The 15,583-nt window shown below is 39.2% G+C and overlaps 1 protein-coding gene across 1 annotated transcript in view; it reads left to right on the forward strand.

Moving 5' to 3' along the window:
* The window catches only part of LOC128693559 (sodium/potassium-transporting ATPase subunit beta), a 34,453-nt gene that overhangs the window by 4,064 nt on the left and 14,806 nt on the right, over positions 1–15,583 (forward strand). Inside the window, exons 5-6 of the mRNA XM_053783330.2 lie at positions 242–346; positions 3,153–3,291. Coding sequence (XP_053639305.1) covers positions 242–346; positions 3,153–3,291 — 244 coding nt within the window. The remainder of the gene's footprint in view (positions 1–241; positions 347–3,152; positions 3,292–15,583) is intronic.

Raw genomic sequence — 15,583 nt, forward strand, 5'->3', positions numbered from 1 at the left:
AATTTATGTATATATATTGTAGAGGGAAATAAATAACATCAAAGTGAGTCCTTGATGCTGAGGAACGACTCTTAATCTCCGTATCCAACCTGATATACCCCCTCCACTACACCCTCCATCACCTGGCGCGAAAAACAACCATTACAGGTTTAGTGCTTTCTTAAGAATATGATATTTTATAGGTAAAGGCTTGAGGATACAACCGCACTTACGGAAGTAGTATAACTGTTCACCTTCACAGATAATTGACTGGGTGCCCCAGGCGCCAAAGAAGTTGCAGGACCTGCCAAATGGTCTCCAGAAATATATAAATAACACGGATAACCCGGAGGAAACTCTCACAAAGGTGAGTTTATGTAATGTATATGTAATAGCTACTGTGTTTGTAGGTGTTCACATTACCAGAGGTGAATGCTAAAGCATGGATGTTTTTATATATATTGTGATTAAAATATGTCATAGAGTGTCTGATACAATATTGATAAAGATATCCTTATAGTATATTATCATTATATTTATGGGAAAACACAAAGCTTGTGGAAAGGGAGGGTGGCTCCAATTCCCCGGATCAAGAGCAAGAGTCTCTAACATTAAAAATGGAGAAAGACGTACATTGTAGAACCCTCTTTTGTTAGCACAATGTTTTGGTATGTAGTACTTGATCTAGTCATTCAGAGGATATAAGATGAATGCATGTACTGTATGTACTCATAAATAAATAAAATAAAAAAATAAAATATTTATTTGTTTACATATACGTAGTATGATTGGAGCAAAGAAAGCCACTATCATGCCTAGGCATTTTTGGCAGACTTGACCTAATTCTTATAGACTACTTAAGTCTAGACAGGTGAACAGTGGTAGAATACAGTCAATCTTCACTCTATTGTTAATATGAGGTAGTACAATTTATGACACTCTTACATTTTTAAGTATGAAATTAGGTTCTTTTACAATGGTAGAATACAAATATTCTGTATTTCACTCTTATTTTTAATATGAGGTAGTACAATTTATGATAAAATCAATCTATGATACAATCATACATTTTTAAGTTTGTAATTAAGTTCATTTACTTTATTATTAATATGCGGTAGTACAATTAGTGGTACACACATACATTATAAGTTTGTAAAAATGGCTTAATAGTTAAGGGATAATAAAGTATTTAGGGGAGTTGCTTTGAATTTGGTTGGGGTTTAGCATGGTGTGGGTAGGTTTGTTATTGATAGATGAGATGATTTTTGAGTATGATCTTAAACTGATTTGTGGGCAGGGGACCTCTTGCTGCTTCAGGCAAAGAGTTCCAGATCTTAGGGCTCTTTATGTGCATTGCATTTTTGCAAAGTGTGAGACAGACATGAGGGATGACAATAAGTGTTTTGTGCCTCGTGTTATGCCTGTGTGTTCTGTTGAAGCTGTCTAGGAGAAGTTTGAGGGGAGGGTTGATATTGAAGTTTAACCCATAAACGGTCCAAACGTATATATACGTTTTTTCAACATTTGAAAGTATGTAAAAAAAGTAGATCTTCTTTTTGTTTTTTTACATTTGAAAATGTGTAAAAAAAACTTTTTTTTTGTTATATTTGAAAATATGTAAAAAAAACATAGATCTACTTTTGTAGCACTACACGTGTGAACGTAGATCTGCTTGGACCGTTTACAGGCTAATGTTCAGTATATGTAGTGGGGACAATAATAAGTGTATATTATGGATATTATTTAAGTTCATGTTTTTGAAGAAAGGTGGAGTGTGTCGTCTGGCACTGGAGTTTGTGATCATCCTCACTGCTGCTTTTTTGTTGGGTTATTAAAGGTTTGAGGTGATTGGCCATGGTAGATTCCCAAGCACAAATACTATAGGTGAGGTAAGGATATATATTAGAGTGATGTAAGGTAAGGAGGGCCCATTGGGGTACATAGTATCATATATTGAAAAGGATACTTACTGACTCACGAAATCGTAATGACACGATTGCAAACAAACCATACCACGGGCGGGGATAGAACCCGCGATCAGAGTCTCAAAACTCCAGACCGTCACATTAACCACTGGACCAGCTAGCCACAATAAGATTCGTCCCACTAGGTATATTTCTACACCATAGGCAGGTTAGCACTTGCATTTGTGGTCACAGTGGTGCCTATGCTAACCTTCCTATGGTGTAGAAATATACCTAGTTGGACGAATCTTATTGTGGCTAGCTGGTCCAGTGGCTAACGCGACGGTCTGGAGTTTTGAGACTCTCTGATCGCGGGCTCTATCCCCGCCCTTGGTATGGTTTGTTTGCAATCGTGCCATTACGATTTCGTGAGTCATGTTAACGGCTTTGAGGGGACTTGAGCTAGAGTTCATCACGGCCACGCTAGCTGGAGATTCGTCTGTAAAAACTTGCATTTGTGGTCACAGTGGTGCCTATGCTAACCTTCCTATGGTGTAGAAATATACCTAGTTGGACGAATCTTATTGTGGCTAGCTGGTCCAGTGGCTAATGCAACGGTCTGGAGTTCTGAAACTCTCTGATCACGGGTTCTATCCCCACCCGTGGTATGGTTTAAGGATACCTACTGTTTTGGAAACTTTCTTAGTTATATGCTGGATGTGGGTCTGAAATTTAAGCTTATAAGAGAGGGAGAGGCGAGACGGAGTTTCTAGTTTTACAAGACCCTTCATATTAAAGTGTGATCCTCTTAAGGTAGCTTAAAAATGGAGGAGGATATGGGTGTTCAAATTGTGATATGGCCAAGAGTATACTGTATTTAGGTTACCATTTCTTCAGTGCATCTTTGAGGAAATAATGTTTATTGACACCTCTTTACTGTTAGAGTTGAACATTTAACGCATTTTAGTTTCTTATATAGTGCACTGTTCCATACTTAGTTTATTAGATTTAAGACCTCTCATCACAAATGGGTCATTTAGGTTACAATCCAATTAGATACTAACATTAAGACTTACTTAAACTCTAAGGTAGGCACTAAGATAAACATTGAATATACACTAATAAATACAGAGAACTCTATATGCACACATGCAGGGCCATAATTTGGGTCTATGCATTAAGGAAATAATGTGAAATTTTTCTCATGTCAATTTAAGTTAATGCACCGAGTTTGTATTTTCTTTTATTAATGATTGTAATTGTTTGCAGCATGTGTTTGTGTGGTGTGAGTCTGACAAGGGAGAACTGGAGCAGCCAGCACCAGGCATACCATTATATTACTATCCTTTTATCAACCAGGAAGGCTACCTCCGTCCTTTGGTTCCCATCCGGCTCTTGGACTTAGAAAGTAAGGGTGGGGATATATATATATATATATATATATATATATATATATATATATATATATATATATATATATATATATATTTTTTTTTCAACAAGTCGGCCGTCTCCCACCGAGGCAGGGTGACCCAAAAAAGAAAGAAAATCCCCAAAAAGAAAATACTTTCATCATCATTCAACACTTTCACCACACTCGCACATTATCACTGTTTTTGCAGAGGTGCTCAGAATACAACAGTCTAGAAGCATACACATATAAAGATACACAACATATCCCTCCAAACTGCCAATATCCCAAACCCCTCCTTTAAAGTGCAGGCATTGTACTTCCCATTTCCAGGACTCAAGTCCGACTATATGAAAATATATATATATATATATATATATTTTTTTTTTTTTTTTTTTTTTTCAAAAAGTCGGCCGTCTCCCACCGAGGCAGGGTGACCCAAAAAAGAAAGAAAATCCCCAAAAAGAAAATACTTTCATCATCATTCAACACTTTCACCACACTCGCACATTATCACTGTTTTTGCAGAGGTGCTCAGAATACAACAGTCTAGAAGCATAAACATATAAAGATACACAACATATCCCTCCAAACTGCCAATATCCCAAACCCCTCCTTTAAAGTGCAGGCATTGTACTTCCCATTTCCAGGACTCAAGTCCGACTATATGAAAATAACCGGTTTCCCTGAATCCCTTCACTAAATATTACCCTGCTCACACTCCAACAGATCGTCAGGTCCCAAGTACCATTCGTCTCCATTCACTCCTATCTAACACGCTCACGCACGCTTGCTGGAAGTCCAAGCCCCTTACCCACAAAACCTCCTTTACCCCCTCTCTCCAACCCTTTCGAGGACGACCCCTACCCCGCCTTCCTTCCCCTATAGATTTATATGCTTTCCATGTCATTCTACTGTGATCCATTCTCTCTAAATGACCAAACCACCTCAACAACCCCTCTTCTGCCCTCTGACTAATACTTTTATTAACTCCACACCTTCTCCTAATTTCCACACTCCGAATTTTCTGCATAATATTTACACCACACATTGCCCTTAAACAGGACATCTCCGCTGCCTCCAACCGTCTCCTCGCTGCTGCATTTACCACCCAAGCTTCACACCCATATAAGAGTGTTGGTACTACTATACTTTCATACATTCCCTTCTTTGCCTCCATAGATAACGTTTTTTGACTCCACATATACCTCAACGCACCACTCACCTTTTTTCCCTCATCAATTCTATGATTAACCTCATCCTTCATAAATCCATCCGCCGACACGTCAACTCCCAAGTATCTGAAAACATTCACTTCTTCCATACTCCTCCTCCCCAATTTGATATCCAATTTTTCTTTATCTAAATCATTTGACACCCTCATCACCTTACTCTTTTCTATGTTCACTTTCAACTTTCTACCTTTACACACATTCCCAAACTCATCCACTAACCTTTGCAATTTTTCTTTAGAATCTCCCATAAGCACAGTATCATCAGCAAAAAGTAACTGTGTCAATTCCCATTTTGAATTTGATTCCCCATAATTTAATCCCACCCCTCTCCCAAACACCCTAGCATTTACTTCCTTTACAACCCCATCTATAAATATATTAAACAACCATGGTGACATTACACATCCCTGTCTAAGACCTACTTTTACCGGGAAGTAGTCTCCCTCTCTTCTACACACCCTAACCTGAGCCTCACTATCCTCATAAAAACTCTTTACAGCATTTAATAACTTACCACCTATTCCATATACTTGCAACATCTGCCACATTGCTCCTCTATCCACTCTATCATATGCCTTTTCTAAATCCATAAATGCAATAAAAACTTCCCTATCTTTATCTAAATACTGTTCACATATATGCTTCAATGTAAACACCTGATCTACACATCCCCTACCCACTCTAAAACCTCCTTGCTCATCCGCAATCCTACATTCTGTCTTACCTCTAATTCTTTCAATTATAACCCTACCGTACACTTTTCCTGGTATACTCAGTAAGCTTATTCCTCTATAATTTTTACAGTCTCTTTTGTCCCCTTTCCCTTTATATAAAGGGACTATACATGCTCTCTGCCAATCCCTAGGTACCTTCCCCTCTTTCATACATTTATTAAACAAAAGTACCAACCACTCCAACACTATATCCCCCCCTGCTTTTAACATTTCTGTCATGATCCCATCAGTTCCAGCTGCTTTACCCCCTTTCATTTTACGTAATGCCTCACGTACCTCCCCCACACTTACATTCTGCTCTTCTTCACTCCTAAAAGATGGTATACCTCCCTGACCAGTGCATGAAATTACTGCCTCTGTTTCTTCCTTAACATTTAAAAGTTCCTCAAAATATTCTCGCCATCTACCCAATACCTCCATCTCCCCATCTACTAACTCCCCTACTCTGTTTTTAACTGACAAATCCATATTTTCCCTAGGCTTTCTTAACTTGTTTAACTCACTCCAAAATTTTTTCTTATTTTCATTAAAATTTCTTGACAGTGCCTCTCCCACTCTATCATCTGCTCTCCTTTTGCACTCTCTCACCACTCTCTTTACCTTTCTTTTACTCTCCATATACTCTGCTCTTCTTATAACACTTCTGCTTTGTAAAAACCTCTCATAAGCTACCTTTTTCTCTTTTATCACACCCTTTACTTCATCATTCCACCAATCACTCCTCTTTCCTCCTGCCCCCACCCTCCTATAACCACAAACTTCTGCCCCACATTCTAATACTGCATTTTTAAAACTATTCCAACCCTCTTCAACCCCCCCACTACTCATCTTTGCACTAGCCCATTATTATTATTATTATTATTATTATTTTTTTTTTTATTATCACACTGGCCGATTCCCACCAAGGCAGGGTGGCCCGAAAAAGAAAAACTTTCACCATCATTCACTCCATCACTGTCTTGCCAGAAGGGTGCTTTACACTACAGTTTTTAAACTGCAACATTAACACCCCTCCTTCAGAGTGCAGGCACTGTACTTCCCATCTCCAGACTCAAGTCCAGCCTGCCGGTTTCCCTGAACTCCTTCATAAATGTTACTTTGCTCACACTCCAACAGCACGTCAAGTATTAAAAACCATTTGTCTCCATTCACTCCTATCAAACACGCTCATGCATACCTGCTGGAAGTCCAAGCCCCTCACACACAAAACCTCCTTTACCCCCTCTCTCCAACCTTTCCTAGGCCGACCCCTACCCCGCCTTCCTTCCACTACAGACTGATACACTCTTGAAGTCATTCTGTTTCGCTCCATTCTCTCTACATGTCCGAACCACCTCAACAACCCTTCCTCAGCCCTCTGGACAACAGTTTTGGTAATCCCGCACCTCCTCCTAACTTCCAAACTACGAATTCTCTGCATTATATTCACACCACACATTGCCCTCAGACATGACATCTCCACTGCCTCCAGCCTTCTCCTCGCTGCAACATTCATCACCCATGCTTCACACCCATATAAGAGCGTTGGTAAAACTATACTCTCATACATTCCCCTCTTTGCCTCCAAGGACAAAGTTCTTTGTCTCCACAGACTCCTAAGTGCACCACTCACTCTTTTTCCCTCATCAATTCTATGATTCACCTCATCTTTCATAGACCCATCCGCTGACACGTCCACTCCCAAATATCTGAATACATTCACCTCCTCCATACTCTCTCCCTCCAATCTGATATTCAATCTTTCATCACCTAATCTTTTTGTTATCCTCATAACCTTACTCTTTCCTGTATTCACCTTTAATTTTCTTCTTTTGCACACCCTACCAAATTCATCCACCAATCTCTGCAACTTCTCTTCAGAATCTCCCAAGAGCACAGTGTCATCAGCAAAGAGCAGCTGTGACAACTCCCACTTTGTGTGTGATTCTTTATCTTTTAACTCCACGCCTCTTGTCAAGACCCTCGCATTTACTTATCTTACAACCCCATCTATAAATATATTAAACAACCACGGTGACATCACACATCCTTGTCTAAGGCCTACTTTTACTGGGAAATAATTTCCCTCTTTCCTACATACTCTAACTTGAGCCTCACTATCCTCGTAAAAACTCTTCACTGCTTTCAGTAACCTACCTCCTACACCATACACTTGCAACATCTGCCACATTGCCCCCCTATCCACCCTGTCATACGCCTTTTCCAAATCCATAAATGCCACAAAGACCTCTTTAGCCTTATCTAAATACTGTTCACTTATATGTTTCACTGTAAACACCTGGTCCACACACCCCCTACCTTTCCTAAAGCCTCCTTGTTCATCTGCTATCCTATTCTCCGTCTTACTCTTAATTCTTTCAATAATAACTCTACCATACACTTTACCAGGTATACTCAGCAGACTTATCCCCCTATAATTTTTGCACTCTCTTTTATCCCCTTTGCCTTTATACAAAGGAACTATGCATGCTCTCTGCCAATCCCTAGGTACCTTACCCTCTTCCATACATTTATTAAATAATTTCACCAACCACTCCAAAACTATATCCCCACCTGCTTTTAACATTTCTATCTTTATCCCATCAATCCCGCTGCCTTACCCCCTTTCATTTTACCTACTGCCTCACGAACTTCCCCCACACTCACAACTGGCTCTTCCTCACTCCTACAAGATGTTATTCCTCCTTGCCCTATACATGAAATCACAGCTTCCCTATGTTCATCAACATTTAACAATTCCTCAAAATATTCCCTCCATCTTCCCAGTACCTCTAACTCTCCATTTAATAACTCTCCTCTCCTATTTTTAACTGACAAATCCATTTGTTCTCTAGGCTTTCTTAACTTGTTAATCTCACTCCAAAACTTTTTCTTATTTTCAATAAAATTTCTTGATAACATCTCACCCACTCTCATTTGCCTCTTTACATTGCTTCACCACTTCTTAACCTCTCTTTTCTCTCATATACTCTTCCCCTCCTTGCATCACTTTACTTTGTAAAAACTTCTCATATGCTAACTTTTCTCCTTACTACTCTCTTTACATCATCATTCCACCAATCGCTCTTCTTCCTCCCGCACTCCACTCTCTCCTGTAACTACAAACTTGCTGAATATATATATTATATATATATATATATATATATATATATATATATATATATATATATATAATATATATATATACAGTGGCCCCCGTTAACTTATTTTTTAATTTAAAAAATGTTTGGTGCCAGTACGGGACCAATTTTTTCCCTAAAAGAAATATTGTGAAGTAAAATTAGTCCTTTTCGGGATTCTAAACATAATAATACAAACGCACTTACATAAATACATTTTACATAATTGGTCACATTTTTTATGGGGGGGCCCACTGTAATACAGGGACCCCGATAGCAACCCCTTTGCATAGTTTAAACCGGAATAGCGGACGTTTGTTCCAAAAAATTTTGCCCCGATAGTAAAAAATTTACTGGGGCCCCTTCTTTCGAGACGCCCCAATGGGCCCCAGCCAGCCCCCTTAATGTGCCGTCCTTTTGTTTACCACCCAGTTTCATAAAAATTAAACATACACTGGAATTTTTGTATTATTACAGTTTTTTCTGTCGCGGGAAAAATAAGTGACCGGGCCCCCAAAAAAGTTCTAGTGCCCCCCCTACACCTCAAAGGGAAAGAAACCATTGAAATGAAGAAAAACTGAAAAGCACAAAAGTGGAGACGTTTTCACCGCCCTTGGCGTTGTAAAAAAACCCAAAAGAAACCCATCTTTTGGGGGGGCAAAAAAACGTGCAAAAAGGGGAAGCTTTTTTCCCAAAGGTTTAACTGTGCTAAAAAAGATCGAAGTGATGGAAGATGTTGAAAATTTTATTGGTGTGGAAAAATGAAAACAGTTTTGGGGGAGAGAAGGCCTCTCCCCTTAATTGTGGGGGGCCAAGGAATTTGGGGATGACGAAATTAAAAATGCCGAACTAGGGGATGATGTGGGGGAAATTTTAAGGCCAGCAAAGGTTGGTTTGAAAATTTGGAAGCGAGGGCATCCAAAAAAGGGATCCCGGGCATGGTGAGGTTCCCAGTTCACCACGGCTGGCGGGGAAATTATGTATGAATTCAAGGAGAAATGAAACGGGGAAGAATTGGAAGGGAACAAGGGGAAAGGATGAAACAGGCCTGTTCTGGAAAAAAATCCCAAACAGGACCTACATTACTCAGGGGGAAAAAAAGGCCCCCAGGACATAAGTTTATGAAAGACAGGCTTATTTTTGGTTGTGAATGCTAGTGGTGATTGAAAATTTGTTTTATTAGTGTATCACTTGAAACTCCCGGGAGCGTTTCCAGGCAAAAGAATTTTTCCCCGGGGAAAATTTGGTGTGCTGGGGAGGGAAAACAGAAAGGGGCCATAAAAACTAAATTTTTTTTATAACTGGTTCCCCATGCATTTGCCCCAATGAAAGATTCCCTAACGGGAAAAGAAATTAGACCAAATGCCTCCTGGTGTTAGACAAGCCTTATCCCCAAAGGATTTGGCAGAGCGATTTATGGGGACATGAGCTTCTTTAAATAAATTTTTTGCCCCAATACCACTCCTCCCCAGCCCATGGACCAGCAGGTCATTTCCAACCCCCAAGAAACTTTACCCCAAAAGCCTGTTTAAAAAGTGTTTTAAGGCCCACAGACACTGATTGACTTAAAAGTTTTTTTAAGGATCACTTTAATACCCTAAATTGTGAAAACCCCTTATAGGTAAGGCTTGGGGGGGAGGACCAAGAAACTTTGAACTCTGTTTAAGAAACTGAAGTGTAGACAAAAGGGATTTTAAAGGGGCCGAGGCAACCCCTGAGAGGAGAAAATCCCATTTGGGGAATCAATTGGGGAAATTTTGGGTCCTTTTGGAGGTTAGGGGGAGTGATGGGAAGAGTTGGTGGAGGTTTTTTTGAAGAACTAACCACTGATGAGCGATAGACAATTTTCCCCAAGAGCAAGAGGCCAGACCTGGGGAAACTTTAAGGAGGAGAGAAAAATTAAAAATCTGCCTACTTAAAAATTTTAAGGGTGTGAAAAAATGGTTTTGAAGTGAAAAACCTTTTTGATAAAAAATCCCCCACACACCCTTTTTGGTAAAAGGTTTGGGATTGTTAAATAATTTTTTAAAACCCATTTTAGAAAAAATCATAAAGGAACGAGAGGTAAATTATGGACAGATATTTTTGGCAAAGAAGTCCAGTGGATTTTGGTTGGTCCTAGTGGTTTTAAAAGAAGAAGGGAAGAACCTTCAAAAAAGGGACCAAAATTAAGTCCTAAGGGAAAGGGGGTTTCCCCCTTTCAAAAACACTAACATTTCCCCCCTCCTCCCATCCCATCAATCATCACCAGATTTTAATAAAAGGGGGTCATGAAATTTTGGTTTTTCCTTTTGGGGTTTTGGTGTACTAAAATTAACATTTTTTTGGTAAAAAAATTTTTTTATACTTTTGGGGGTCTTAAAAGAAATTTTGTATTTTATTTCTTATGGGGAAAATTTAAAAAGATAGCTTAACATTTGATAACCCAAGCCCTCTTGCACGGATTGTTCTATGGGGTTCCCCTTTTATATATATATATAAAATAAAAAAATATATATATATATATATATAAAAATATATATATATATATATATATATATATATTATTATTTTTTTTTTTTAAAAGTTTTCCCCTCTCCCCAATAAAGGATCCAAAAAAAAAGAAAAACCCCGGGGAAAAAACCCCCAAAAAAAAAAATATTTTCATAACATTCAAAACTTTCACCCACTAAAATCACTGTTTTTAGAGGGCCAGAAACAACAGTTTAGGGAAAATATATTTAAAGAAAAACATAACCCCCCAAACTCCCAAAATCCCAAAACCCCTTTAAAGTGCAGGCATTGTACTTCCCCTTTCCAACCCATGTCCGGGTATTTTAAAAATAAGATATAACAGGGTTTTTTGAATCCCTTTAAAAATATTACCCTGCAAAATTTAACAGCCCAGGGGCCCATATACTATTTTATCTCCATTCACTTCTGTTTTAAAACGCCATGCCCTGCTTGTTTGGGAAATCCAAGCCCTGGCCCAAAAACCCTCCCTTTACCCCCCCCCTCCTACCTTTTGAGGATGACCCCCCCCCACCTTCCTTCCCTACAGATTTAAAACTTTCTCCATATCATTTTCTTCTTTGATCCATTCTCTTAAAAAGACCCAAACCACCTCAACAACCCTCTTCTGCCCCCCTGACTAGTATTTTATTAACCCACGCCCCTTTTTCCTAATTTCCACACTCTAAATTTTCTGCAAATATTTAACCCCCCCCATTGCCCCAGACAGGGGAACTTCCCCCCCCTCACTGCAGCATTTTAAACCCAAGCTTTACACCACTTTTATTTTTTCATTCCCTTTTTTCCCCCATAGATAATGTGTTTTTTTCTGCCTATGTACCCAATGCACCACTACCTTTTTTTCCCTTCCCTCAACCCCCGATTAACTTCATCCCTTTATAAATCCATCCACTGACACGCCCAACCCCCCAAAATCTGAAAACATCTACTTTTTCCATACTCCTCCTCCCCAATTTTAATCCAATTTTTATTCCCCCCCATTTGACACCCCCAACATTTTAAAATTTTTTTATGTTTTACTTCAACCTTTTCCCTTTAAAACACCCCAAATTGGCCCCCTAATTTTTGAATTTTTCTTTTTGAATCAACTATGTTGTACAGTACTCGCCTTTCCCCTCTTGTTCTCATCCTTATCTGAATAGAAAAGGGTATCAGCCACAGCACCATGTTTTTCTCTTTGGAGATTTTTTTTCCCACCCGGGATGTTGGGGTCTTCCATTGCAGACATCAAAAGGGGGCCGGGAAAATCAAACCAAATCTTTCAGTGGGCTTTCAGAAACAAATGAAGTTCAACGATGAGAAATTTCAATTTCTCAGATATGGGTAAACAATTGGGAAAATTAAATTTTACCCGATACAAAAAAAATTCCACAAAAATTTTAAAAACCAAAAAGACCCGGGTAGCATTTACTTCTTTTACAACCCCATCTATAAATATATTAAAAAATCATGGTGACATTACACATCCCTGTCTAAGACCTACTTTTACCGGGAAGTAGTCTCCCTCTCTTCTACACACCCTAACCTGAGCCTCACTATCCTCATAAAAACTTTTTACTGCATTTAGTAACTTACCACCTATTCCATATACTTGCAACATCTGCCACATTGCTCCCCTATCCACTCTATCATATGCCTTTTCTAAATCCATAAATGAAATAAAAACTTCACTACCTTTATCTAAATACTACTCACATATATGCTTCAATGTAAACACTTGATCTACACATCCCCTATGCACTCTAAAACCTCCTTGCTCATCCACAATTCTACATTCTGTCTTACCTCTGATTCTTTCAATAATAACCCTACCGTACACTTTTCCTGGTATGCTCAGTAATCTTATTCCTCTATAATTTTTACAGTCTCTTTTGTCCCCTTTCCCTTTATATAAAGAGACTATACATGTTCTCCGCCAGTCCCTAGGTACCTTCCCCTCTTTCATACAATTATTAAACGAAAATACCAACCACTCGAACACTATATCCCCCCCTGCTTTTAACATTTCTGTCATGATCCCGTCAGTTCCAGCTGCTTTACCCCCTTTCATTCTACGTAATGCCTCACGCACCTCCCCCACACTCACATCCAGCTCTTCTTCACTCCTGAAAGATGGTATACCTCCCTAGCCATTGCATGAAATTACCGCCTCCCTTTCTTCGTCGACATTTAAAGGTTCCTCAAAATATTCTTGCCATCTACCCAAAACCTCCATCTCCCCATCTACTAACTCCCCTACTCTGTTTTTAACTGACAAATCCATTTGTTCCCTAGGCTTTCTTAACTTGTTTAACTCACTCCAAAATTTTTTCTTATTTTCATTAAAATTTCTTGACAGTACCTCTCCCACTCTATCATCTGCTCTCCTTTTGCACTCTCACCACTCTCTTCACCTTTCTTTTAGTCTCCACATACTCTACTCTTCTTATAACACTTCTGCTTTGTAAATACCTCTCATAAGCTACCTTTTTCTCTTTTATCACACCCTTTACTTCATCATTCCACCAATCACTCCTCTTTCCTCCTGCACCCACCCTCCTATAACCACAAACTTCTGCCCCACATTCTAATACTGCATTTTTAAAACTATTCCAACCCTCTTCAACCCCCCCACTACTCATACCTGCACCAGCCCACCTTTCTGCCAATAGTTGCTTATATTTCACCCGAACTTCCTCCTCCCTTAGTTTATACACTTTCACTTCCCTCTTACTTGTTGTTGCCATTTTCCTCTTATCCCATCTACCTCTTACTCCAACTGTAGCTACAACTAGATAATGATTCGATATATCAGTTGCCCCTCTATAAACATGTACATCCTGGAGCCTACCCATCAACCTTTTATCCACCAAAACATAATCTAACAAACTACTTTCATTACGTGCTACATCATGCCTTGTATATTTATTTATCCTCTTTTTCATAAAATATGTATTACTTATTACCAAACCTCTTTTTACACATAGCTCAATTAAAGGCTCCCCATTTTCATTTACCCCTGGCACCCCAAATTTACTTAATACTCCCTCCACAACATTTTTACCCACTTTAGCATTAGAATCCCCAACCACAAGTACTCTCACACTTGGTTCAAAACTCTCCACACATTCACTCAACATTTCCCAAAATCTCTCTCCTCTATACTTCTCTCTTCCCCAGGTGCACATACGCTTACTATAACCCACTTCTCACATCCAACCTTTATTTTACTCCACATAATCCTTGAATTAATACATTTATAGTCCCTCTTTTCCTGCCATAGCTTATCCTTCAACATTATTGCTACTCCTTCATTAGCTCTAACTTCTATTAGAAACCCCTGACGTAATCCCATTTATTCCTCTCCACTGAAACTCGCCTACCCCCTTCAGCTTTGTTTCACTTAAAGCCAGGACATCCAGCTTTTTCTCATTCTTAACATCTACAATCATCTCTTTCTATCATTCACACAACATCCACGCTCATTCAGACCTCCCACTTTGACAATTTTCTTCTTCTTATTCGTTTTAGTAATTATTACAGGAAAAGGGGTTACTAGCCCATTGTTCCCGGCAATTATTATTATTTTTTTTTTTTTTCAACAAGTCGGCCGTCTCCCACCGAGGCAGGGTGACCCAAAAAAGAAAGAAAATCCCCAAAAAGAAAATACTTTCATCATCATTCAACACTTTCACCACACTCACACATTATTACCCTGCTCACACTCCAACAGATCGTCAGGTCCCAAGTATCATTCGTCTCCATTCACTCCTATCTAACACGCTCATGCATGCTTGCTGGAAGTCCAAGCCCCTTGCCCACAAAACCTCCTTTACCCCCTCTTTCCAACCCTTTCGAGGACGACCCCTAGCCCTCCTTCCTTCCCCTATAGAGTTATATGCTTTCCATGTCATTCTACTTTGATCCATTCTCTCTAAATGACCAGACCACCTCAACAACCCCTCTTCTGCCCTCTGATTAATGCTTTTATTAACTCCACACCTTCTCTCCTAATTTCCACACTCCGAATTTTCTGCATAATATTTACACCACACATTGCCCTTAGACAGGACATCTCCACTTCCTCCAACCGTCTCCTCGCTGCTGCATTTACCACCCAAGCTTCACATCCATATAAGAGTGTTGGTGCTACTATACTTTCATACATTCCCTTCTTTGCCTCCATAGATAACGTTTTTTGACTCCACATATACCTCAACGCACCACTCACCTTTTTTCCCTCATCAATTCTATGATTAACCTCATCCTTCATAAACCCATCCGCCGACACGTCAACTCCCAAGTATCTGAAAACATTCACTTCTTCCATACTCCTCCTCCCCAATTTGATATCCAATTTTTCTTTATCTAAATCATTTGATACCCTCATCACCTTACTCTTTTCTATGTTCATTTTCAACTTTCTATCTTTACACACATTCTCAAACTCATCCACTAACCTTTGCAATTTTTCTTTAGAATCTCCCATAAGCACAGTATCATCGGCAAAAAGTAACTGTGTCAGTTCCCATTTTGAATTTGATTCCCCATAATTTAATCCCACCCCTCTCCCGAACACCCTAGCATTTACTTCTTTTACAACCCCATCTATAAATATATTACCTAACTGTTGCATATGTGTCTTACCTAACAACCATGGTGACATTACACATCCCTGTCTAAGACCTACTTTTACCAGGAAGTATTCTCC

This window comes from Cherax quadricarinatus, chromosome 57 (genome assembly GCF_038502225.1).
Source record: "Cherax quadricarinatus isolate ZL_2023a chromosome 57, ASM3850222v1, whole genome shotgun sequence".
Taxonomy (NCBI): domain Eukaryota; kingdom Metazoa; phylum Arthropoda; class Malacostraca; order Decapoda; family Parastacidae; genus Cherax; species Cherax quadricarinatus.